Source organism: Oryzias latipes, chromosome 1, assembly GCF_002234675.1.
Source record: "Oryzias latipes chromosome 1, ASM223467v1".
NCBI classification, from domain to species: Eukaryota; Metazoa; Chordata; class Actinopteri; order Beloniformes; family Adrianichthyidae; genus Oryzias; species Oryzias latipes.
This window is the reverse complement of record NC_019859.2, coordinates 28,942,477-28,965,339: the sequence shown is the minus strand read 5'-3', so window position 1 is coordinate 28,965,339 and position 22,863 is coordinate 28,942,477. Positions and strand designations below refer to the sequence as shown.

At 44.7% G+C, this 22,863-nt stretch overlaps 2 protein-coding genes across 3 annotated transcripts; both read left to right on the top strand.

The window, feature by feature from the left end:
* The first annotated feature begins 2,740 nt into the window (after positions 1-2,740).
* aspscr1 (ASPSCR1, UBX domain containing tether for SLC2A4) lies at positions 2,741-12,694 on the top strand. The gene is made up of 17 exons (XM_023959849.1): positions 2,741-2,884; positions 3,983-4,038; positions 5,024-5,138; positions 5,364-5,464; positions 6,159-6,216; positions 6,290-6,363; positions 6,714-7,164; positions 8,228-8,281; positions 8,420-8,559; positions 8,930-9,011; positions 9,087-9,153; positions 9,279-9,341; positions 10,836-10,888; positions 11,543-11,594; positions 11,722-11,791; positions 12,111-12,265; positions 12,513-12,694. Exons 1-17 carry the CDS (start codon positions 2,795-2,797, stop codon positions 12,521-12,523), a joined length of 1,692 nt encoding a protein of 563 aa, XP_023815617.1. The 5' UTR covers positions 2,741-2,794; the 3' UTR covers positions 12,524-12,694.
* A 5,192-nt stretch (positions 12,695-17,886) lies between these two features.
* On the top strand, positions 17,887-21,609 carry LOC101171891 (myeloid-associated differentiation marker-like protein 2). Of its 2 annotated transcripts, XM_011479225.3 has the most exons (3): positions 17,887-18,470; positions 18,581-18,867; positions 19,782-21,609. In XM_011479225.3, exons 2-3 carry the CDS (start codon positions 18,587-18,589, stop codon positions 20,431-20,433), a joined length of 933 nt encoding a protein of 310 aa, XP_011477527.2. In that variant the 5' UTR covers positions 17,887-18,470; positions 18,581-18,586; the 3' UTR covers positions 20,434-21,609. The 2 variants fall into 2 exon arrangements, with proteins under 2 accessions (XP_011477527.2, XP_020561036.2); XM_020705377.2 differs by lacking the exon at positions 17,887-18,470 and having other exon boundaries at positions 18,532-18,867.
* The last annotated feature ends 1,254 nt before the right edge of the window (positions 21,610-22,863 follow it).

Genomic DNA, 22,863 nt, shown 5'->3' with positions numbered 1-22,863 from the left:
GTCTGATCCATGTTAGATTCTCATGCTCCATAGCCACAAAGGACTTAGGTCACATGGACATTATCTCCTGGGAGGAAGCAACACTCCAGCCTGAGATGGAGTGTTTGTCCTTCCGTCCGATGTCTGGATTAGTACGTTGCTCATAATGCAGCTAAGTTAGAAAAAAACGGAGATTCTGACTTACTCAAGTCTCAAAAAATTCAAACGGATCCAACCAATTGCATCACAAGAAGCCAAAAGCTCCAATCGAACTCCTTATCTTTGCCTTTAGAGGAGGAGAGAGTCTTGACGAACTACAACAGCTTTTTGATGAGGAGGAATAAAATGTGAATTAAATATAACGATACCAAAATATAATTTTTTATTACCGCAAACTGCTACTTGCATGGAACCAGCTCTCTGATTGGTTACACATCTGTGAGAGCTGTGCAAGCCGTCACACCAGGAGTGTGGGACCTTTAATGCCAAAAATGAGAAAATGTAGCTTTTAAACACTTGCAATTATAGAAATAGAACTATGATATAGTTTCCTATTTAAAACAAATTTAATTTCTTCCTCACTTTTGACACAAGTTCCTTTCAAAATGAAATACAACCGGCGTCAAATAAAATCCTGCTGCAGCTGATGAATTAAAAATAGGTCAAATCAAACACGGCATTTTCTGTCATAAGACTTCAGTGCGTCTTCATCCTTTTTCTCCTTTTACTATAAGTTATATCCCCTCTGTTGGGTCAATAAAAAACTGTATTATATTCTAAAAACATCACAGCATTGGCATAGAGTCCATTGTTTTTAAATATATACATGTGAAGGCAAATAAATACTTGAATAACTTATAAACAACATAAACACTGCTGTGCAGCAGAAGGTAAGGATGTGGTTTAATATGATCCTACTAATAAACCACTGACAGAAAATTGGACTTTTTTCTATCATTTTGCTCTGACAAGCTAAAAATGTAACAAGGACAAACAAAAAAACCAAAAAAAAACTTTATTTTTTTCTCCAGAAAAAGCTTTGAATTTTTAGTTTATTTTATTTTAGTTTATTTTTTTATATCAATCACAATACAAATGTAAACACGGTGGTTTAAAAATACATAAAACGATACAATGTGCTTGAAAAGGAGTGGGTTGAAGAGAAATCGTGTCTGCTCCCACCCTTTTTTACAAAACCTGATGATGCGCATATTTCTATTTACATATATGTACAAAACATTCACGGTCACACTTTCTAAGATAAAACAAGGGTTAACTAAGCTCCATATCAAAGAGAAAAAAATCAGTATCGCTGACCTGAACTCTTCATACTGAGAAACATGAGAAAACTATCTGCACTTCCAAAACACAAAGGCTCAAAAAATGTAAATCAGACTGATGAAGACAAGTGGACGATTACAGGAGGAGACGAGTCCAGATGACTCAACTGCAGGACACTGTATTGTACTGGAAACTAATTTATAAGCACAATTTTAGTCTGCACATCACGCCTCTCTGGAACTGCAGCTATGTGTTACGAAGAAACAAACCCTTGTTTTACAATAACTGGCTCACTAAGGGGATGTGGTCTGTTCTGCATCTACTGGATCATTCTGGAAACATTTTGACGTTTGAAAATTTGTATTCCAAATTTCAATTATTGGATCGGAAACAATATGAAGCTGTGATCAAAACTTTTCCTCTGAGTTGATTTGTTTATCACAAAATCTATTGTTAAAATAAAGTTCCAGTAAAACTTCCTTCTCTCTGTTTGGACGGACAGCCGGTTACAAAGTCAGAATTGCCAACAGCTTCATACGAAGATTGTTTTTCAAAGAACTTTTCCAAACTTTTCCACAACAAAATACATTCCTACACAGTTCTCTAAAGAAAATGTAATTGAATTAAGATCAAATTTAATTAACTAAACATTTTTATTTTACCAAAAGTAAAATGCAATCATTTTAAAATAATTAGCTATATTTACCCATCCAAGGAATTTTTGAGACATCATTTTGTCTTTGAAGAGAACGGCTGCAGTTTTTCTCTAAATGACATTGAGACTGTGGATTATTTATTCTTTAACTGTGGAGTTATTAAAACATTTTGGGGAGAGTTCTGCTTTTGGAATTCTTCAAAAATTGCAATGCCAGTTCATTTAGACGCAAAAACTGTTTTATTCGGGGTGGTAATATCTAAGAGACCAGAAATTATTGTTCTTAATGTCCTGATATTGCAAGAAAGGTTTTATATTCATAAAAACAAATTTTTGAAGACCGAACCACTTCTTATTACATTTCATAAAGATCTCTGTTTTGATTTTCAATCACTCAATTATATAATAAAGAAAAATGGCTTGAAATTACTTAGTTTTGTTCAGAAATACAAACTTAATGAGAACCTCTAACAAATATGAACCTTTGTGGAAGGTTTACGTTCTTTTTTTTGTTTTGTGTGTGTGTGTTTGTATTATGTTAATTCTTTTCTTCTATGTTCTATATATATTTTATGTTAGGCAATGGTGATTGTTTTTCGTGGTAACGTAGTTTATATATTTACTGTTGATCCTTGTATAATATCTCAGTTGTTAATAAAGTTTCTTTTGAGAAAAAAACACAAAAAAAACTTCAGGACACTGAACGAAAGGGACATGAAACATACTTGCACACATTTATTTATTCGTTTATTATGTTTATTTTTTTTCTCATTTATTTAATATGTATTCATTTTTCTTTCTTTTTCTTTTGTTTCATTTTCCGCCCACTCTCAATAAAGTTCATTTTAAACGTGCGCTGTGACGTCACAGACAACAACAATGGCAGCCAGTGGTTCAACTGTAACGGTTCTGACTCCAAACGGGAGAAGACAAGCCGTCAAAGTGACGCCAAACTCTCCCTTGCTTCAGGTGAGGCCCGTGTGAGGAGCGCGTGCTCTGTCTTTGGCTCCTTTTCCCCGTCAGAGGCTCACGAGCGCGCAGTTCTCCTGTGAGTTAGCATCTGCGGCTAACACAGGAGGTAGCCGGTGACCAAACATTTTCTGTAGTGGAGTCAGACTCACCTGTTCAGAGCCAACCTGCTCATGACAGCAGGCCTTAGACTGATAATAAATAATACTGAAAAAAAAATAAAAAAGAATAAATGATCTCATGTAAATGTAGGACAAACTTGCAGCAGTTTAATGCCTGAAACGTAACCTTTTATTAAAAGTGTGAAACGTTTCCTGCCCAGATTGATATCTGGACAACCACCAAATGAAGCAAAAAACTGAAACGTTACAAATTTTACCAAAAGATGTATCCGTTTTTTGGCCTGCTTTCACTCACTTGGTGTGTTGGAAAACCACGACCACGTTTGTGTAGTGGTCAGCACTCTCAGTGAGAAGGTCCTGGTTCAAATCCCTCCTGCGTTCTATCTGTGTGGAGGTTGCAGTTTAATATGGGAGTTTTCTACAGTTTCCCCCCACAGTCCAAAAAGATGCCTCCTAGGGTCGTTGGTGACTCTAAAGTACCTTATACATCATGCGAGTGTGAATGCGTCACTCTGTGGTCCTGCAACAGATTGGTGACTGGTCCTTGTTAAATCCCACCTTTGCCCAGCGGTAGGTGGGATAGGCTCCAGCAACCCTGTGACACAATGATAAAGTGGGTTAGGAAATGGTTGGATGGATGTCATGTCCTGTTTGTGACCATGAAGCTTTAACCTTAAAAATAAAGGACGTTTTGGGATTTAAAGTAAGAACATCCTTAAAAGAGAGTTTTTGTCTGAAATCAGAGCCCAAGAGAGTTTTTTTTTCTCAACTAAAAACCCGAAACTCCTAAATTAGTTTTGTTCTCTTGAATACCTTCTCAGATGTCTTTTATTAATTGAGTCATCTGTGTGGTAAGTTAAAAGTTGATTTGTTTTATTTTGGTTTATTGCTTTGATGCCAGATGTAAACTTTCAGTCTTAAGTCTGTTCTAATGAAAGATCCGCTCGTTCTCACCTGTTCTCCGTGTGGTCTGCAGGTCCTGGAGGAGGTCTGTGGCAAGAATGGTTTCAACCCTGATGAATATGGCTTGAAGTGAGTTTGTTTTCCTGAAATGTTTTCTTTTAAGACTGGATTTAATCCAGAAGTGGGCCAGCTTCCCCAGAATCTTGTAAACATGGAGGATTACGGTCAAAGTGAAGCTTCTGCCCTTGAATCCACATCATCTTTCAATCTGAAGCCTGTTTCTGACCTGATGTTGTCCTAAACCTATTTAATGTTTAAATGTTCAATCAGCCTGTTCAAACTCTGTACAAAAGGTAGGACAACTTTGAAATCTTTCTCTCCCTCATGGTGAGGAAGACCATCAACGATACACACACACACACACACACACACACATACAGAGGGTTAATGGCGGCAGAAGGAAGAGCTGACTTCTTCACTTCATCACTTCTGAAAAGGTTTTTTGAATTAAGTTTCTTGAATTGATTTTTCTTTTCTTCTGGAACATTTTTGTCTTGTCACTCTGTTTGAATGTAAACAGAACATATTTTTTTCTAAAGTGAAGCCTATGGAGTAAACCTGGAGGAGTGAGATTAGAGGCCTGTTCACTGTGAGCCCCGACCCACTGATGTAACTGGGCCGGCAGAACACCACGGTCTCCTGAAACTCCTCACTTAATCAAAGATCAAATTAAACGTTTCATCAAATCAGTTTTCCTTCAAAGGAATTTGTTGTACATTTTTTAGTTCAAGCAGAAATTCCTGTTTTATTACTGCAAGTTTTGTCTTTGTTCAATTAAAGTCTTTATTTGACAAATGATTTGAAAACAGAAAAATGGAATGGAAAATGTTTTGGATATATCTTTTTTTGGGTCCTGCAGCAGGAGCAGATCTTCAGCTTTACAGTCTTTGACCTGACTTCAAAAACACAATAAAAGACAAAAGAAACACAAAGCCGTAATTCTTTGGAATCAACAGTTTAACTTCTAAAAAGAGGATTTAAGTCTTTTTTAAAGCCCAACTGTTGAGAATAATGTTTGGAGCTTCATTGTTGTGAAACTCTTCTGCACCTGCAGGTTTCAGAGGACAGTGTTGGACCTGACACGGCCGTGGAGGTTTGCCAACCTTCCCAACAACGCAAAACTGGAAATGGTGACGAGTTCCAGGAAACAAGCAGCAGCTGAAAGTCAGGTGAGCTCAGACAGAAGCGTGGTAACGCATAAGGAGACAACGGGAGGGGATGAGCTAAAGGAAGTAGGAATGGATTCATTTGGTTGCAGATTTATGTTCTAAAAACTGAACGTTGTTCCACAAAAAGCAGTCAGACCTGCTTCTAGTCTTCACCAACAACCAAAAAGGCTTTTGCTGACAGATGTGTGTTTGTGTTGCGTTCTCATGTTCTTGCGTTCTCCACAGGTCCGGGTCGCGCTCCAGATGGAGGACGGTTCTCGGCTGCAGGACTCCTTCGGCTGTGGGCGGAGTCTGTGGGAGCTCATCACCCACTTCTCCCCCATCAGGTGTGTGAAAGGGTTTTACTGAATCCAATTGTGTTATCAGTGACATGGTATGGATGTGTCTCAGAAGCATCCGTGGAAATGTAAGCTTATCCTGTTTTTCTGGAAAGATTTAGATGTTTGTCAGAGTCCAGACTTTCACAGGCGGTGTTGGTTTCATGGTTCCAGTGTTGCTGCAGACCAGCAGGTTTACACAGGACAGAAAATTGAAATCCTCTAGCTTAGTCATGTTTTGTGTCTTCTGCTCATCAACCAAATGTGGAGTCAAGTAAGTTGGTGAACTTCTTATAAAGTGAATTTTGACATTTGCAATTCATAATTCCAACTCTGCTCACTGTTATCTGACAGTTTAATGATCAGAATCTCTCATGAGGATGGTAGGACAGGCACAATTTTGAGGTTTTCTCTGCTTCCCTTCACAAAGTAGGTGGCAAAAAGTAAACTTCAAAGCCCTGTTGGCCCCGCCTACCTCCCATTAACCCCCCCCCCCCCCCCCCCCCCCCCCCCCAAAATGCACAAATTTTAGCTTTAACAAAACATTTCATAGAAATCTTTAAAATCATTTCTGCACTTCATCTCCCACCAAAATGCCCACATATACGGTCTTATGGGGTCAGAACAAAACCTCAGAATGCTGGGAGGGGTCCGGCCTCGAGTCTTCATCATTTTATCCTGTTTTGTCCCTGGATGTGTTCAGGGAGGCCGACCTGTCCGGATCAGGATCCACCCCAGTTTGTGTTTACATGCGGGACGAGGTACGAGGCTCTCCTTCAGCCCAGACTCACCCCCAGAGCCGTTGGGATTACAGCGCAGCTGTTTGTGTGGCAGGTGAGCGGCGAGGAGGCGCTGAAGAAGACCAGCCTGAAATCTCTGGGTCTGACCGGAGGAAGTGCCATCATCAGGTAGGCCCCAAACAAACAACGGGCCAGTTCATTTCTGGACGCTTGGTTGGGGGGGTCACATTAGGTGTGGGAAGAGGAGCGGAGCTCAGGTGAGCGTTCCCACCTGCTGAAAGAGGAAGGCTGCTCTGACTGAAGACAATGTTTTTAAAAAACAGTTTGAACTTCTTCAGAGTTGGTTTGTGGATCTTGTGGTGGTTTTTTTATTCACTTCATTATCAGTTGAAGGCGTTTATGCATTCTGTTCATTTTTTTGTTTTCATTTAAAACCTTTCATTCATTTCATATAAATTGTCTGTATGCTTTGCTGAGTGTAAAAACCTGCAGATCATGAGATGTGAGGCCTCTTCCAGGTTTTTGCTAAGGAAGGATAAAGATGAAGATGCTGCTGTGCCAGTCACACCTGTTGCCATGGTAACCAGGCAGAGCCAACCTTCTCTGTCTGATCCCACTCCGTCATCCGCGGAAGGTTCCACATCTGCCCCGCCTGAAAGCTCCATCCCCGTTGACCCATCAGAACCTCCTGCCACGCTGATGAGCAGCACTTCTGTTCAGCACAGGGACGCTCAGCCCGAACCCCCCCCCACAGAAACTCCCCCACCTGCTCAGGAGGAGGAGGAGCAAGCAGGACCATCGCAGGCGAGCTCTCAGCCCTCCTCTTCTGTAGCTCCCGTGGCTCCCTTTGTTCCTTTTTCTGGGGGGGGTCAGCGCCTTGGGGGTCCAGGTGGGGGGACAGGTTTCCCTGCTGTGGTGGAATCCCCCAAAGCCAAGAAGGCAAAAGGCAGCGACGGTCCAAGCACCAAGGTGAGCCGAACTGTGAGAGGCATCCTGAACCAGGGGGTGGGGGGGGGTCTGGGAAAAAGGGGGGGCAGCAGGAACCGGGACACTGGTTCTGTTGGGTCGGAAATTAAATCCAGTTCTTAAGGTGCGAAAATAAAGTTTTACCATGGAATGAAAACAAATAGTTAGTGACTCATTTTTAGCAAGAGCTTTGTAAACATGTGAACCCTTTACTTGTTTAAGGAAAAAGTGTTTTTCCATTTGAAAGATGTGTTTTCTAAAGGAAGTCTCGTTGAGTTTGTGGACAGATGACAAAGGTTCTAGATCGTTCTGGATGGGATTTTGAGTTTTTATAGTGTGTGTGAAGGTTTGACCAGAACAAAAAGGAGGGTGGGCGGGGCTTGACAGTCATCATTTGGCGCTGCGCACGCAGCGCCAAATGATGACTGTCAAGCCCCGCCCACCCTCCTTTTGCACGGCCTGCTTCAGAGGAAGATGCTTATTAACGGAACCAAACTATCTGCTCTCATAGAAGTTCTGATGTTAAGCTGCCATCCCGCTAAAAACCCGTTCTAGCCTTATGCTCCGAACAAAGTTCATGAAGTTAATTAATTCTGAGTTTTCCAAAGTTTAAAGATCTCTGCACTCAGATGCTTCAGGGTTCTGCTGGCAGAAGCTGCGACTCCTTGGTAGCCTGACTTGTTAAACTTTCGTGTGTTCTTTAGAACCCGATGGGTTTAGGAGATCATGTGTAGGTGAACATGCAGCAGAACATCACATCTGCAGATCCTACTGATAACAGTCATCTCAGAAGATAATTGCAGAGTCACGGGGAGTTTGAAAGATAGTGGAATGGTTGGCTTTGATCTTCTGATGAAGAGTAGCTCTGTCCTCTTCATCAAGATCAGTGAAGATCTCAGACTGATGGAGAAGATGAGCTTTGCAGAAGAGCATAGATCCTCATTTTAGTTTCCCTGCAGCTGATGAAGCTCACTCTTCTTCATCTGTAGTTCTTTGCTGGGATTATATAACTTTTCTCGTCCCTCATTTGAATCTTAAAAGCTCAAACATGAATCTTCTCTGGCAGGGTAAACGCGCTGCTCACCTTAAGGACCAGGAGGAGAATCCGGAGTTTTTGGAGGTCAGTGCCAGCTTTTCACTCATCCTCAGGTTTGGACTCATTCATTTGCAGATCTGCTCGTTTGTCCCCAGTGCGGTGTGAGGTTCCTCAGCTGATAGAAACAAGCATTCTTCAGGTTTCTCTTCTTCTCGTCTGCAGCCGGTGGATAGGGAGCCTCTCATCTACCACCTGGACTCCAGACCCCATCAGGCTCAGGACCTGGGAGATCTGCCTGATGAGTTCTTCGAGGTGACGGTGGACGACGTGCGGAAACGCTTCGCCCAGCTGAAAAGTGAGAGGTGGGTGTGTTGGGTGGGTGGGGTCAAATGAAAGGGTGGAGGTTCTGCTGGAGCCAGAGGAGCTGCTCAGCCATGCGCTCCATCAGGTTTTCTGGAGCTCTGCTTTGGACCAGCTGCGTCTTCTGTGACTGCAGGTCTGCTGGTTGTCAAACGGCACAAACCACAGCCTAACAGGGTCACTGCTTGGTCGTCGTCTTCCATCAGCACAAGAGAGCAAGAGTGAAGACCACCACACACCCCTCAGTCTGCATCAGTGTTCACTTAGCCCCGCCTCTTTGCCACAGGGGCGTTGGGGCACTCACTGGATGAAGTGCGTTAATGTTGGATGGGTTTGTAACAACTTTTGTTTGTATGCATCTCACTCCTGCAGGAAACTGATGGAAGAAGCTCCACTCATGACTAAATCTCTGAGAGAAGCACAGATGAAGGAAAAGATGGAACGATATCCCAAAGTGAGCAAAGTTCTGCCACATCCTGCCATCTAAAGCCTCAACCCTCTTTTAAAACCTCTGCTTCCGCTTCTCCAGGTGGTCCTGAGGGTCCAGTTTCCAGACAGACATGTCCTACAGGGCCTCTTCAGGCCTCTGGAGACAGGTTTGAGTTCTGTCGTACCAGGAATTAGATGCAGCCCTCCGACAACCTGGAGGAAAACCCCTCACATACGTGAATGAACTTTGTTCAAGCATAAACTTTGTTTTTTTTTTGTGTCCTTTGTGCAGTTGGTGCTGTCAGACATTTTGTCAGGACTCACCTGGATGACGCTCAGCTCAGTTTTTACCTGTGTAAGTTTGTCTGAGTATCCACAACATCTGCTTTTCCAAAGAACCGTTTGAGCTTAAACATCTGCTTTTTGGATGGAACCAGGATCTTTTACATTCTTATTGAGTGTAATATTGACTGAACTCAACAAACAGTAAATTAAACTGGTAATAATGGAGCATCGGATCATCTGCATAAGGCCTGTTTCATGGAGGGACAAACGCTGAAACTAAGCAAAGACCAAAATATCAAAGAATTCCTCCTCAGCTCCTCCTGTGTTCAACTGAATAGAAAACCTTTCTTTATGATAGACCAATGAAAGATGGAAGTTACATGTTAGATTTAAAGATCCAGGAACCAGACCTGCTCTGCTCCAGAGACTGAACACTTAGAGTGCTGACTGATGGTACAGTTATCTACATGCATCATTTATGGAAGGTCCGATCCAGATTTGGTTCTGGTCCAGGTCTGGTGGTGTAGTGAGAAGCTGCAGGAGTTTCTTCACACATGAGAATCAGAGGCTTTCTTTTTTTCTGCACTCATTTTGGACAATAGCGCCCCCAAATGAGCAGCTGTTGGAACAGCAGTATTTTTTAAAGTGGTTTGATCCACTTCAAGCTTTATTTCTGAGAGCGCCGTGAGTGAAAGCAAACCATACCTGAAAGATTTACAGTTTGGACAGTGTACATAACTGCTAAAGGACAGATCATCATTGAAGGATAAGCCTCTGCATGGGAAGGACCGCCAGACCATAACTGAGTCCCAACAATGACTAGAATGGGCTGCCCCACAGGACAACTCAGAAGCACTCATCCTGGCAACACAGGACCAAACCCTGAGCACTGAAGAGATAGAGGCTCAGATTAGGGCAGCACGATATGAGAAAAACTTGCGATATTAGTGATTAATATTGCGATGACGATGTAACTTGCGGTATATGAACATATAGCAAAACAACCAAAAACATAATTTCCATTTCACTGCAACAGTTTAAAAATTGCATTCCAAATGACCCACATCTACATAGGAGTCGAACATCTAACATGATAGAACTCCATCCGATTGGTCGATGATGTCGAGGAGTCCATTCGATTGGTCAAATACAAAAAGGGATTTGTTTGTTTCGTGAAATACTTCAAGCATCCATAAGATTGTTTTAGCATATTTAAGGTAACCATTTATTGCGATTTTTGCCGTCTTTTGCAATATGCATATTGCACAGCTTGATATTGCGATAACAATAAATTTACAATATATTGTGCAGGCTGTGCAATGAGGCCTCTGAAAAAATCCAGTACATACAGTGGCGGGCGAGGGTGAAAGAGATGCCATTCACCCTGAAACAAGTCTGCTAGGCTTTTGAAGCTGCACTTTCTGAATCCATTCAAACTCACAGGAATCACAGTTTGGACAAACAGAAACCTGTCAGCTGTTCTCACCTGTCCAGAGTGGAAACAGGTGAGTTCATGGATGACTGCTTCCCTGCTTCTAACTCCTGCTCCCCCTCTCTGTTTTAGTCGTGGCTCCTCCAAAAACGATTCTGGACGACCCGTCAGTCACACTCTTCCAGGTCAGATCTTCTCCCTTATTTTGTGACATTTCTCTCTTCACTAAGCGCTGCATCAAGTGCGTTGGCTGACCTCTCATTTCTTCAGAGCTGCTTCACTTTACCCCCAGCACCTCCACCCCCTCTCACTTTGGGGTACAGTAGTTACCCCAGGCCTCACTTGGGGTATGTGCAAGATCTTCATGCACACACATTGGGCTGAGATGAGTTTCCAGGACAACTGATATTCACAGTTTTGTAAATGTTCTATATAAATGTGTACTAGCCCAACTGAACCCAAGGGGTATTTCTTTGTAGGCCAAGTCTCAAATGTGATTGAAATTCTTAATAAAAGGCCTTAAATATAACATTTTTAACCTGGCATAAGTAAGAGAACCCCCCCCCCCCCCCCCCCCCCACCTGCCCTGAAGATGACCCACTGTTTTTTCATGTTGTGTGAGATTTCATTTTCTAAGTGTGACTAAGAACAAATCTGGATGAAGAAAGACACATCTGTTCCTTCCTCTATTTTCTAAATGAAGTTTGGAAAGTATAATTTGGAGATTTCTCTGAAGCTGAGGGTCTCCGTTTCCCTAAAGGCTTTTGGTCTCCATCATTGTGGTGATGTTTCTTTTAGTAGAAACTGATAAGGGTTATCCCCCCCCTCCCCGTCTGCAGGCTGGTCTGTTTCCTGGAGCGCTGCTGTACTTCGGCTCTGACGTCAAAACAGGTTTTTGCCTTTTTACTTCCTTTTTGGTTGCTTTAAACCAAAAGAGCCTTCAGCCTCTGAGCTCGGACGTTTTGTAAAATGACACAACTGTACACATGTTTCTTTTTTTTTTTTCTTTCCTCTGCAGACTTTCACATTCGGAGGGAGCTGCTGAAAACGTCTGTTTTAGCCCTGCAGGCAGACCAGACCCTGACCAGGTACAAGCACTACTGTATGCACAGATGAAGGCCCACATGCATGTCTGCGTGTGTGCATGTCAGACCTTCCTTCACATGTCCAAAAGCATGCACGGCCAGATGCTGAACTGGAAACACACTGTGCGTGTGTGTGAGTGTGCGTGTGTAGGTGTGACACCATTTGTTGTCTCTTCTGAATTAAAAAACCCTCAAAGCATTTTTTTTCTATTTTTTTTTCCTAATTTCTTGGTTTAACTTTGGCTTCTCTTAACAAATAAAGTGATATTTGTTAAAGCGACACCCACTCCTCCACATTCACATCTCTGCCTTCTTCCTGCAGCTTCATCAGCAGCTCCTCGGCTGGACCTGATGAGCCGGTTCTACCCCCAGAACCTGCAACGTCTCCACAGAAACCAGAACCGACTTCACACAACCAGGCTGATAAACCTGCCAGAACCGACCCGGGAAAGGTGCCCAAGTGGCTCAAACTTCCAGGTCAGGAAAAGGCCACAACTGAACAAGTAAACCTCGGTTGTTGTCACGGAAACACATTCAAACATCCTTTACTGTCTGTTTCTGAGCGCATGCACGGCTGTGAGAGCAGCGTGACGTGTCAGCGCCTCGCTTTAGGCCTTCTATTCAGGAAACAGCAGAAGTTACAAAAATTACCATTTGTTTTGCTCCAAACAAGTTTTTCTTTTCTATAAAAACTGTTGATGGAGATGAGTGTTTTTGTCTGCAGGGAAGAAGTGAAGACTGCGTGTGAGGATGAAGACTTGCTGCTCCTTGTCTGAAGGCTTTGTGACCACAGTGGACCCCCCCCCCCCCCCCCCTCACAGCACTCGCCCCCCCCTCATGAATGATTCCTGGCTGCTGTGAACGCTCAGAAAATAAAATACAATAAAGGTTTTGGTTTTAAAATGGGTTTGTTGTCAGTTCAGCCTCTGGCGTGCTTGTGTGTAGGAGAAAGGAGGGCCTCACGAACACATACATGAACTCCTGCGGGATTCAAACCAGGAACCTTTAAACGCACCCGGGAGCTGGTCTCTGATCTGAACAGAACGGAAACTCGCCTGAAAGAGGAGAAGAGCTGCAGTTCTCCATGGAGGTTCAGAGATCAGCTTCCTTCTCCTTCAGGTAGATTTGTCTTCTGTAAGTGACCGTTAGATGTTCTTCCTGCATTCATTCCCAAAGTCCAACTTGGTTTTTACTGAAGAGAATAGTTCCCATGGAATATTGCTCATAGGAAAACAAGGTGGGAGGGGTCAGCTCCTCCAGCTCCAGAACTCCTGAGGCTGGTTTCCTGCATATGGAGGTAAAGATGTCTGTGGGGGTCTGCAGGCTGCATCCCACAGTCCTAATCACCCTCTACAGAGCAGCCTCCTCTGCTGTGCCACATGGTGATGCAGGAGGAGCGCGCCTGAGCCTCCTCAGAAAGTAAAGGGGCTGACGTTGGTGGTGCTCCAGGTGAGGTTGTCGGAGATGTGCACACCCAGATACCGGAAACATATGACCACTTCCACCGCCGTTCCTCTGATGTGCAGGGGAGGGGGGAGGTGTTTGTCCCCTCTGAAGTCCACGATCGTCTCAGTGGTCGTCACATTGATGCAGAGGCTCTTGTCTCTGCACCAGCTCTCCCAAGTGTTCCACCTCCTGCCCGGAGTTGAACTCTATGTCGTTGCTGATGCGTCCAACCAAAGCTGTGTCATCTGCAAACTACAGTTCTTTCTGTTGATCTGCTGACTCGGGTGTCTCTTCACTCTGATTGACAGAACACACCTGATCAGGGTAATTCAGCAGCAAAAGGGGCACTGAGCTGGGAAACGGGCAGAGTGGTAGATCTCAAGGACCCGCATTGGGCAGTCCTGATTTACATTTTCTGAAGGAAGTTTTGGGGGGCAGCGCAGCCTGAATGTGACAAAGATTGAAACCAGTCATCAGGAAGAACTGCAGTAGGTGAGGTAGAGAGTCCGCCCTGAGACTGGAAGGACATGAGTTCAAATCCACGGCTGAGTCATACCAAAGACTAAAAATGGGACCCAATGCATCCCTGCTTGACACTCAGCATTGAGGGGAGGGGGGGGGTTGTTAAACCACCAAATGGTTCCCAAGCCCATCCCTCATCCAGGGGATGGGTCAAATGCGAAGAACAAATTTTACACACCTATGTCCGTGACAGTGAATGAAACATTAACTGTAAGGGAGATCGGGGGCCAATGTTGTCCTGGAGGCATCAGAATATCACCGGAGGTTCATCTGTCTGAATTTCATTTATATTGAGGAAAAGCTGAGCGTTTAGTAAAAAATATCTGAACAAATCACCAGACTGGCCTGACTTTAGCTGGCAGACTCCTGGAGGGGGGGACTCTGCTTCTTACCTGATGACTTCATCAGGGTCAGGCTTCAAGCCACGGGATCGGGATGGAGCCCAGCAGGGGGCGACACAGACCACAGGACATTGAACCAGCACATCTGGTTGCTGCTGCGCTCCTGTGAAACAGATTCCACACATTTTTCACATCGTTCTGATGGTCATTAGCAGCATTTCAACGTAAAGATGAATCTCTCCATTCCCCATTCAGCAGATCTGGAAATGGACGGTGTCGGTTTTGGTGGCATGTCAGAGTCAACAGCCTGTTGCTGTTTTCCATCTGTTTCTCAGATGACCATCCTGCAGCCGGAGGCAAATCACAGAGACCACCGACAGTGATGATCAAACTCTGATGTCACCCAGAGGAATCTGACAGTAAAGCCTGAACTGGGAGGAACACAGCGGCCCGAATTAACTCTGCCCACCTTTCCTGTCAGCTGCTCCCTTCAGGAAAATCATCTAACTCTTTCTTCTGCATCGTCCTCACACCAACCACTGTCATGTCATCGCATCCATGAATGTCCTCTTTGGTCTTCTTCCAAGGATTCTTCTTGGTAGCTCCATCCAACCTCACAAGTCCAATCCATCTCCATCTGTTTCCCTGCATTTATCTCCAAAACGTCTACCATGATCTGTTCCTCTGACGGATTCATTCCTGATCCTTTCCATCCTCATCACCCCCAAAAGGAACCTCAACATCCTCATCTCTGCCACCCCAGCTCTGACTCCTGCCTCTTTTTCAGAGCCTAATGGTACAAATTTCAAACAAGTAAAAGTCTGCTGTGGGCAGAGCAGGTAATGAGGGGACAGCAAAATGATGAATATGAACAGTTGAGACTTGAATTATTGATGCTTTCATTTGTCATTTTCTGTTGTGTTTATTCTTTTGAAGAAGACACATGTAAGTCACAATGAGACACATTTGGAAAAGCGGGTTATAAACAGGAGCCTCTGACTTTATTTGTCCTTCCATTTGAAGGTCCTGGTTCCATGAAGCCAACAGAACTATCGGCACCAAGCAGAGATGAAACCCTGCCCCCCCCCCCCCCCCCAAATCAAAGCAAACTTTATTTATAAAAAAAAAAAACCTTCTCATGCCTTGCACAACTCCAAGGGCTTTAACATTTAAAACAAAATAAATACCCAAAATTACCATAAAAAAAACCCAACCCACCCTTCCCATTTCCCCCCGGTAACACATGTGACCCATGACCCCACACACAATGAATACTTCAAAAAGTAACTTCTAAAAGAAACTAAAAGCTTGGCTCTGCTGTGAGGAAACAGTATTTGGGAAACAGCTCGGCGGAGGAGCATCGCCACAGTTCCCACCCAGGCCGGGACAGCAACGGGGTCCACGTCACAGCCACGAGGCTGCAATGTTCAACTCCAACCGCCCCACCACGGGCGACAACCAGGGCAACAACCACCGACCAAGCCGGCAAGTCCAGGTAGAACAGATCCCTACAAGAAAAAAGGACATGATAAGATGCTACAATTAAATACATCAGATGTATAACATAAAATAAATAAATAATAACAAAACATAAAATAAAGAATAGTATTATGCATAAAATTAAATTAAATCCAGAAAGTAATATGTATTAAGAGTGATAGAATGAATAAGCAGATACGATAAACTGAAAGCCAAATTAAAAAGGTGGGTCTTGAGCCTCTTCTTAAAAACCTCCAGAGTCTCTGCGGCCCTGATTATCTCCGGCAGGCTGTTACAGACGCGAGGACAGTTATGGCAGAACGAAGCCTCACCATAAGTTTTGGTCTTCACCTTTGGAACAACAAGAAGTCGAGTGCCGGAGGACCTCAGGGTCTGCGAGGGCTCATACTTTAAAAGAATATAATTGAACCCTTGTGCTATCCTAGGCACTTTAACATTGGGAGTTGGGTCATCTAGACCCACTAGTGCGCTGAACCTTTTTTCTTCAATGATTTGTGATCTTCACTGTTGTCCAGAGATTATATGAAATCTTTCCACCTTTGTCATGGTAGGGAGAACACGTCAATGTAAGGGGGGGTCATCTAAGATAGCACAAGGGTTAAAATCAATTCTGAAATGCACAGGGAGTCAATGCAGCCATTTTAAAACAGGGGGCAATGTTTTGCCGCCCCCTGGCCTGCATCAGAACTCGTGCTGCCGACTTCTGTAGAAGTTGTAGATTTGAAATAGACTTTTTTGGTAAACCAGAGAGCAGGGCATTACAATAATCTAAACGACTAAAAATAAGAGCACACATCAAGAGAGAGGAACGGGCGGACTCTGGCAATGTTTTAAAGATGATAAAATCCTGTCTTAATGACACTTTTAATGTGTGGAATAAAATTTAGCTCAGAGTCCAAAAGTACGCCCAGGTTTCTCACACAGTGAGAAGATTTAAGTATGAAGATGTGGTAAAATCATCTTTCTCTTGTCTTCAGAACTGATGAAAACCATTTCAGTTCTGTCCTGGTTGAGCTATTTGAAGTTTTCTGCAATCCATGACTTTATATCTAAAATGCAGTATAAAAGAGTGTTTTTTTCAGATTCAAGGTCATCATGAGACACGGCATTGTAAAGCCGTGTATCATCAGCATAGCTGCGAAAGTCAACGCTGTTAAAAAGTGTAGGACCTAAAATCGACCCTTGGGGAACCCCACAACTTATTTCATGGGTTCTTGAAGAGCATCTATCTATACTTATATAAAAGTGTTGATCTATGAGATAAGAATAAAACCACTTAGGAACATTTCCAGAGAAATGACCCCCTACAGCGCCACGCTGTGCCCAGAAACCCACGTAACACGCATGGGCTAAACGGGGGAAGACCAAGATCTCCGTGTGGCGTGGAACTGAACTGCTTCCCATCACTGGGATGAAACCCACAGTGTTGTTCTTGGATCTGAGGTTCCATTATCAGCCATAACCTCCTTTACGATACCCTGGAGTAGAGTGTCCCAGGGAGATTGAGTGTGATCCTCCTGTAGTTGGACCCTCTCCCCCCCATCATCCCAGTCCTTCAGTCCAGAGACACTATCTCCGGTCTCCGGTCTCTGTCACCCAAAACAGCTCCAACACATCTGAAGAATTGTAGTACTCAGGGCGTCCCGCATCCACCTCTAGTGTCCTGCCACTGAGAAGGTTTGTGTCCACCTTTATGATTGAAGGGCTGGGTGATGGACTGACCCAATCCTGTGTCCTCAGCCTCTGCTAATCTGTGTTGATGGGATTAAAGAGATTAAGGAGACACTTTCCTGAGTTTAGGTCAACGCCTCACCACCTGTACTGCAGGAAGTATTGCAGAGAACTGCGTTCCCCTCCTGCGCCAAACTGTTTGCTTTAAGGCTGTATGTAATGCCTCATTATGTACATAGTACCAGTTTCTCTGATTTACTCTCTCATGTTTTAGAATCAGATAAAACCAAAAGTAAAAAAGAATCTGTAACTTCTTGTATTTTTAGGTTTTGAACTAAGTTTTTGTTTAACCAAATAAAAATGATCCTTTACAAAAAAGCATTTTTTTCTTGTCTCAGAGGTTTCATGATGTTGTTCTTTATGGTGGTTTCATCATTAAAGCTGAACTTCATTTTGAAAAGTATCAGTGACAGACACGTAGCTGAGTAAAAGTATTTTTTTTTACAGAAAGTTGTATTTAGCATTCTTTTTCCAAATACAGTCTCTTCCAGTCAAACTTGAAATCAGAACAAAAAAACTTCTCCAAAAATGAGACAACAGTCTTTTTGCAGCTTTAAAAGCGTGTGGACAGTCATGTGTCTATCGAGAGGGGCATTAATATTATTTTCTTCTGTTATTAACGTCTTCCTCCATGAATTTATTGGTATTTATGGAGACGCTGGAGGACAAAAAATGTCTGAACACCATGAGGATCCTCCTTCGTCATCAGCTGTTCAGATTCCCCTCCTGAAGTCTGTAACTCAACCAAACGCCCCCCGCCCTCACCAGCGGCCACGTGGTGGATGCTCCACCCCCAATTAACTTCCATTCTGGTCTGTGTGACCCTGTGAGCCCCCCTCCTCATAACACATGCAGGACAGAGAAAGTGTCTGAAGAACAGAGTCACAGAGAAAGTTTGAAGATGAAAGTAAAATGTTCCTGCAAGGCTCCCAATAAGAGTCAGGAACTTCTGAGCTGGACGTGTTACGACTGATGCCTCAGCAGGATCTGAACTTGAGTTTTTTGTGAGGCTGAACTCTGACTAAGGAGAGCGTCTGAGGAGGATCATCTGCATGAGTTTGTGGTGTCTGCGCAGACGGCAGACGGCAGTCAGCCTCAGGTGGACGACTGAGGAGCTCTGAAGCAGACGCATCAGCTGAGAGGTAAAGGAACCTGATGAGATGAAGTCTACATGCCTCTGCAGATATTTTAGATTGACCCCTCCTCTTCCTGTTCCTGATCCTTATGCTGGTCTGGATCCTGGTCCTTGAAGACTGACATGGACTCGCAAGGGGTCTCGTACCTGAACAAAGCTGCCCTCTGCTCCCGTCTGGGTGCGGCCCGGATCTGTCAGTTAGCCATGGGGTGTGCTGTGATCGCCATGGTGACCCACAGTGCCGGCTACAGCGGGTCACACGGCGTATTCTGCATGGCGGCCTGGTGCTTCTGCTTTGCCATGTCCGTCGTGGTTTTCTTCCTGGATGCCACCCGCCTCCACAGCTGCCTGCCCGTATCCTGGGACAACCTCACAGTCACGTGTGCCGCCTGCGCCACACTCATGTAAGTCATGCTTCAGGTGACCTTTGACCCTGCCCCAAATCCTCCTTTAACCAACCCCTCGTTCATGGCTGGAAACCACCTCCAGATACTTTCTTCCAGTCTGAAACGATGATCTGATCCCTGTTTTGGTGGAAGCGTCAGAGATCCACCAGAACAGGTCCCTGTGACCCAGCTGCAGGTCTTCACAGCGTCTCCATTCCACTCCGGATGTTTTGCCTTGTTAGCTCCGCCCACAGAGCCTGTTTGTGGAAGGGGACAGCATCATGAAAGAAAACTACGTTTTGAAAGTCATTAGTTCCCAAAGCAGCGGAGTGGGCAGCTGTAGGCTCCTCCCACATATTTAGCACATTCCCAGGCCAAAGGGTGGAGCTGTAATGCAGCAACACTCCCAGCTGCAGTCGGAGGTGTTTAGTGTTTGTTTCAGACTGAAACGCTCAAATCTGCAGCTGATTCTGCTATGTATGTTGGTTTAAAACCTTAAATATCTGGATCCAGGTCAGTTCTTCACGTACCTGCCAGACCTGTTTGCATTTATACTGAGGAAAACCACACCAGTGTTTGCCCTCAAGGTACAGACATCTTCATTTTCAAGAGGACCAGAGTTCAGGCGACTTTTTACTCCTGTATCGAATAAAGCTGGACCAAATGTGGGGGGCAGCAGATGTGTCCCACTGCATCCCAGAGATCCCCCCTGGAAAAAGAATCTCACATAGAGGCTGGAGGTCAACAGTTTTCCTGTCATCCTCATTTCCTCTTCTGTTTCCACATTTGCTCTGTCTGAATCTGAACCTGCACTCAGAGTGGCTTCTCTGTAAAAATAATGATTGTGACTCTGGTTCTCTCTGGTTCCCCATGAATGCTGATGTCGCTCCCGGTTTTTGGCGGCCTCTCTTTCTGTCTGTCTCCCCCTGCAGGTACGTGACGACCTCCGTGGTGTATCCTCTCTTCTTTGTGCGCTCTGAATGTCCGTACGCCGGCTGTCACGTCAGAGATTTCCGCATCGCCGTCACCGTCTGCTCCATCCTAGGAACTCTGGCCTACGGGGTGGAGGTAGTTCTGTGCCGGGCCAGGCCGGGCCAGATTGTGGTGGGCTACATGGCCACTGTCCCAGGCCTTCTCAAAGTGGTTCAGAGTTTTGTGGCCTGCGTCATTTTTGGAGCTCTGGCCAATGGCAGCCAGTACTCCCTGTACGCCGCCACCATCTTCTGCGTTGTGGTGTACGCGTTCTGCTTCGCCCTGACAGCTCTGGTGGTCTTCATGACGGTGTGTAAGCGGACACAGGGGGTACGCGGGACGCCCTTTGACCGGTTTGTGGTGGTGTTCACGCTCCTGGAGGTTCTGCTGTACCTGAGCGCGTCAGTGGTGTGGCCAGTGTTCTGCTTTGACACAAAGTACGGCTCCCCCTGGAGGCCGTCGTCCTGTCCACAGGGCAAGTGTCCGTGGGACAGCAAGGTGGTGGTGGCCGTTTTCTCCTGGGTCAACTTTTGTCTGTACGCAGCAGACCTGATGTACTCCCAGGGGGTCCGCTTTGTGTCCTCGCATGCGGCTGCGAGGTCACGGGTGTAGCGTTTCCCCTTTTTCTGGTTTCTCATCTTTGAACATGAAAAAATTTCAGGACTTTTCCCTCCGAGCTGCTCTGTTTCTCTCTGGACTGTGGAGGAATTTTGCCCCCTGACATTCCTGATTCCAGAGACACCCCATTCCTCAAAATGACCCCCCCTCTCAAAGCCAACCCCACCCAGTCCGCCAGGGTATTTCTGTCCTCCTAAAACGAATCCTCCAAAAATGAAGGATCCACCCTCCAGAACTCTCTCATGTTTCAAAGCAGAAACAAACTCGAAGGACTTACACATTGAAGCACATTTGGCAACTGTGGCATTCCTGCCATTTGCACCCCCACCACCACCCTCCACAGAAATCACCCCTGCTAAAGATAACTGCATAGACTCAGGGAAGTGTGATGCAGCGTTTAAAGAGACTGGACTTCCTCAAACCTGTCAGAGCTTCTGTGAACTTTATCCAGATGAGCTGCAGTGAGAGCCGCCGTGTCACAGCGGTCAGCGTGACCACAGAGTCAACAAGTCCTACAGATCTGACCTCTGCAAACACGCTGAAGCTTCACTCCGCTTTAGAGTGCATCCTGGACCCAAACCCAACCCACTCATCAACAGCCGACACGCACCAAGCACACGTCCACCTCTGCAGCGGAGAAAACCTCCCAGCACATCAAGTCTGGGTTTGTGCACAAACAGGACTGAGAGTTAAGCCGCAGATGCTCTGAGTTCAGGTTGATCCTCCGGTCTCCTTCTTCCTCATCTCTGTCATTGTGGAGACGTTGATTTTTCTCCAGAATACAAGACAAGTCTTCATTGTTTTGCAGTCATTTGCACTTTGTTTTATTTTACTAAAACACAAAGTTGTCACAAACTGTCAAAGCTCCAAAACAGGAATTGGGGGGGGGGTCCAGTGTCCCACCTTTGATTCACAAAGACTCTGTAAAGGTGTGTTCAAGTTTTAATGAATGTGAAACCAGCTCCCCTATTCATCTTACTGTCTCTTCTGTTTCAGCGCCATTTTTTTTTTCTATAAGTTTTTCTTTTTCAACTTCCCCCTTTCAGTTTGGCTTTTTGGTCATCATTATTCTTAAAAAGCAGAAACTACTGTTAGAGTTGTAATGTCTGCAGTTCAGGTTACCTTGATTCTGTTTTTATTAAACTGTTTTATGCATCATCTGACCTCAAACCTGTCAGCTTTACAGATGTATTTTTGCTTTTTATGCCTGGTTCTTCTTCACCGAATTTAGTTTCATGAGTTATTTCTGCTCCTATGTTTCCTTTAGTTCCTGACTTTAGCATCCATGTGCATCTTCACAGGAACTGCCCTCTTTCCAGCTTCTTTTTATTCCCAGCGGCTCTGAATGTTGCTCGGGTTTTCTCTGACCTGAACAGACAGAGGACTCCAGGTAAAAAGTGATCGGAGCATGACAGAAGTGGGGAGGGGTTAGACGCCTTACATGGAAAGCCTGCCCTGACATTTGCATCACTGCTGGCTACAGCCAAAGCATTTTGGTTTTTTTCCATCCAAATGAATCCAAAGCTTTAGAAAAGCTGCGGAGGTCTGTCTCAGCCAGAGTGGTCCCAGCGTCAAATCAGACTTCAGGATTGGTGTCATCTGTTCACACAGCAGTTGAGTTGTTTTAGAAAAAGCTAAATAGAAATCTTTGAACCAAACCTGCCGAATATATTTGCAGATTCCGGTTTGATTGTAGCAGCATCATTGCTCTGACAGGTTTTCATCCCCCACCTTAAAACACGCTGTGAACCATCAGACCATGAGCTCATGATGGCCACCTCATCCTCTCTGATCTGAGATGAGTCAATGAATTGTCTGAGAAGATCTCAGGCAGCCTCTCCTTCCTGGACAACTGTCTGGTAGTTCAGCAGCAAATCCAGAAGCAGCTGGGGGCTCTCTGGTCCAAAGCTGACAAGTGCTGCAGGAAAGGCACTGAGATTTGGGGATTTCCTGTTATGAACATTCAGCCAAAAATGAGAGCGAGTGAACGGCAACAGAAGACAAACGTAAGTAACGTTACTCAGTGAGCTTCTTCATAACATGAGCTGAAGACTGAAAACTTTTGAATAGGCTGAGAAAAACAAAACTTCATTTCTCTTCTCGCCCAAGAACCCATTTTTTGAACGTTGTTGAGGTGGGTGGAGCAAACTCTCCTCTGTGTGCCCATCCCTCCTCAAGCTTCATTTCATGCATTCAGAATCTTCTGCTTGATGTCAGAAATGATCCATTCAGAGTTTTCATGTCTGCAGTTCAGACCCCCAGCTGCCCCTCCAACCCCATTAAGCAGCTGTTTGTACCTGACCCTCGCTTTTCTTCTTTCTGCCTGCCGCTCTGGGTCTCCGTCATGAGAAAGTCTGACAGAGCCGAGATGACAGTTGTCCATCACTCTTCCTGATTTTCCTTCTGGGGCGCCCTCTGAGAGGT

Coding starts and splice junctions, on each gene's coding strand:
- LOC101171891 (XM_011479225.3), top strand. CDS start 18,587: ATGGACTCGCAAGGGGTCTCGTACCTGAACAAAGCTGCCCTCTGCTCC. Junction 18,868..19,781: donor GCCGCCTGCGCCACACTCAT/GTAAGTCATGCT, acceptor CTCCCCCTGCAG/GTACGTGACGACCTCCGTGG.
- aspscr1 (XM_023959849.1), top strand. CDS start 2,795: ATGGCAGCCAGTGGTTCAACTGTAACGGTTCTGACTCCAAACGGGAGA. Junction 4,039..5,023: donor CCTGATGAATATGGCTTGAA/GTGAGTTTGTTT, acceptor CTGCACCTGCAG/GTTTCAGAGGACAGTGTTGG. Junction 6,364..6,713: donor GGAGGAAGTGCCATCATCAG/GTAGGCCCCAAA, acceptor GGCCTCTTCCAG/GTTTTTGCTAAGGAAGGATA.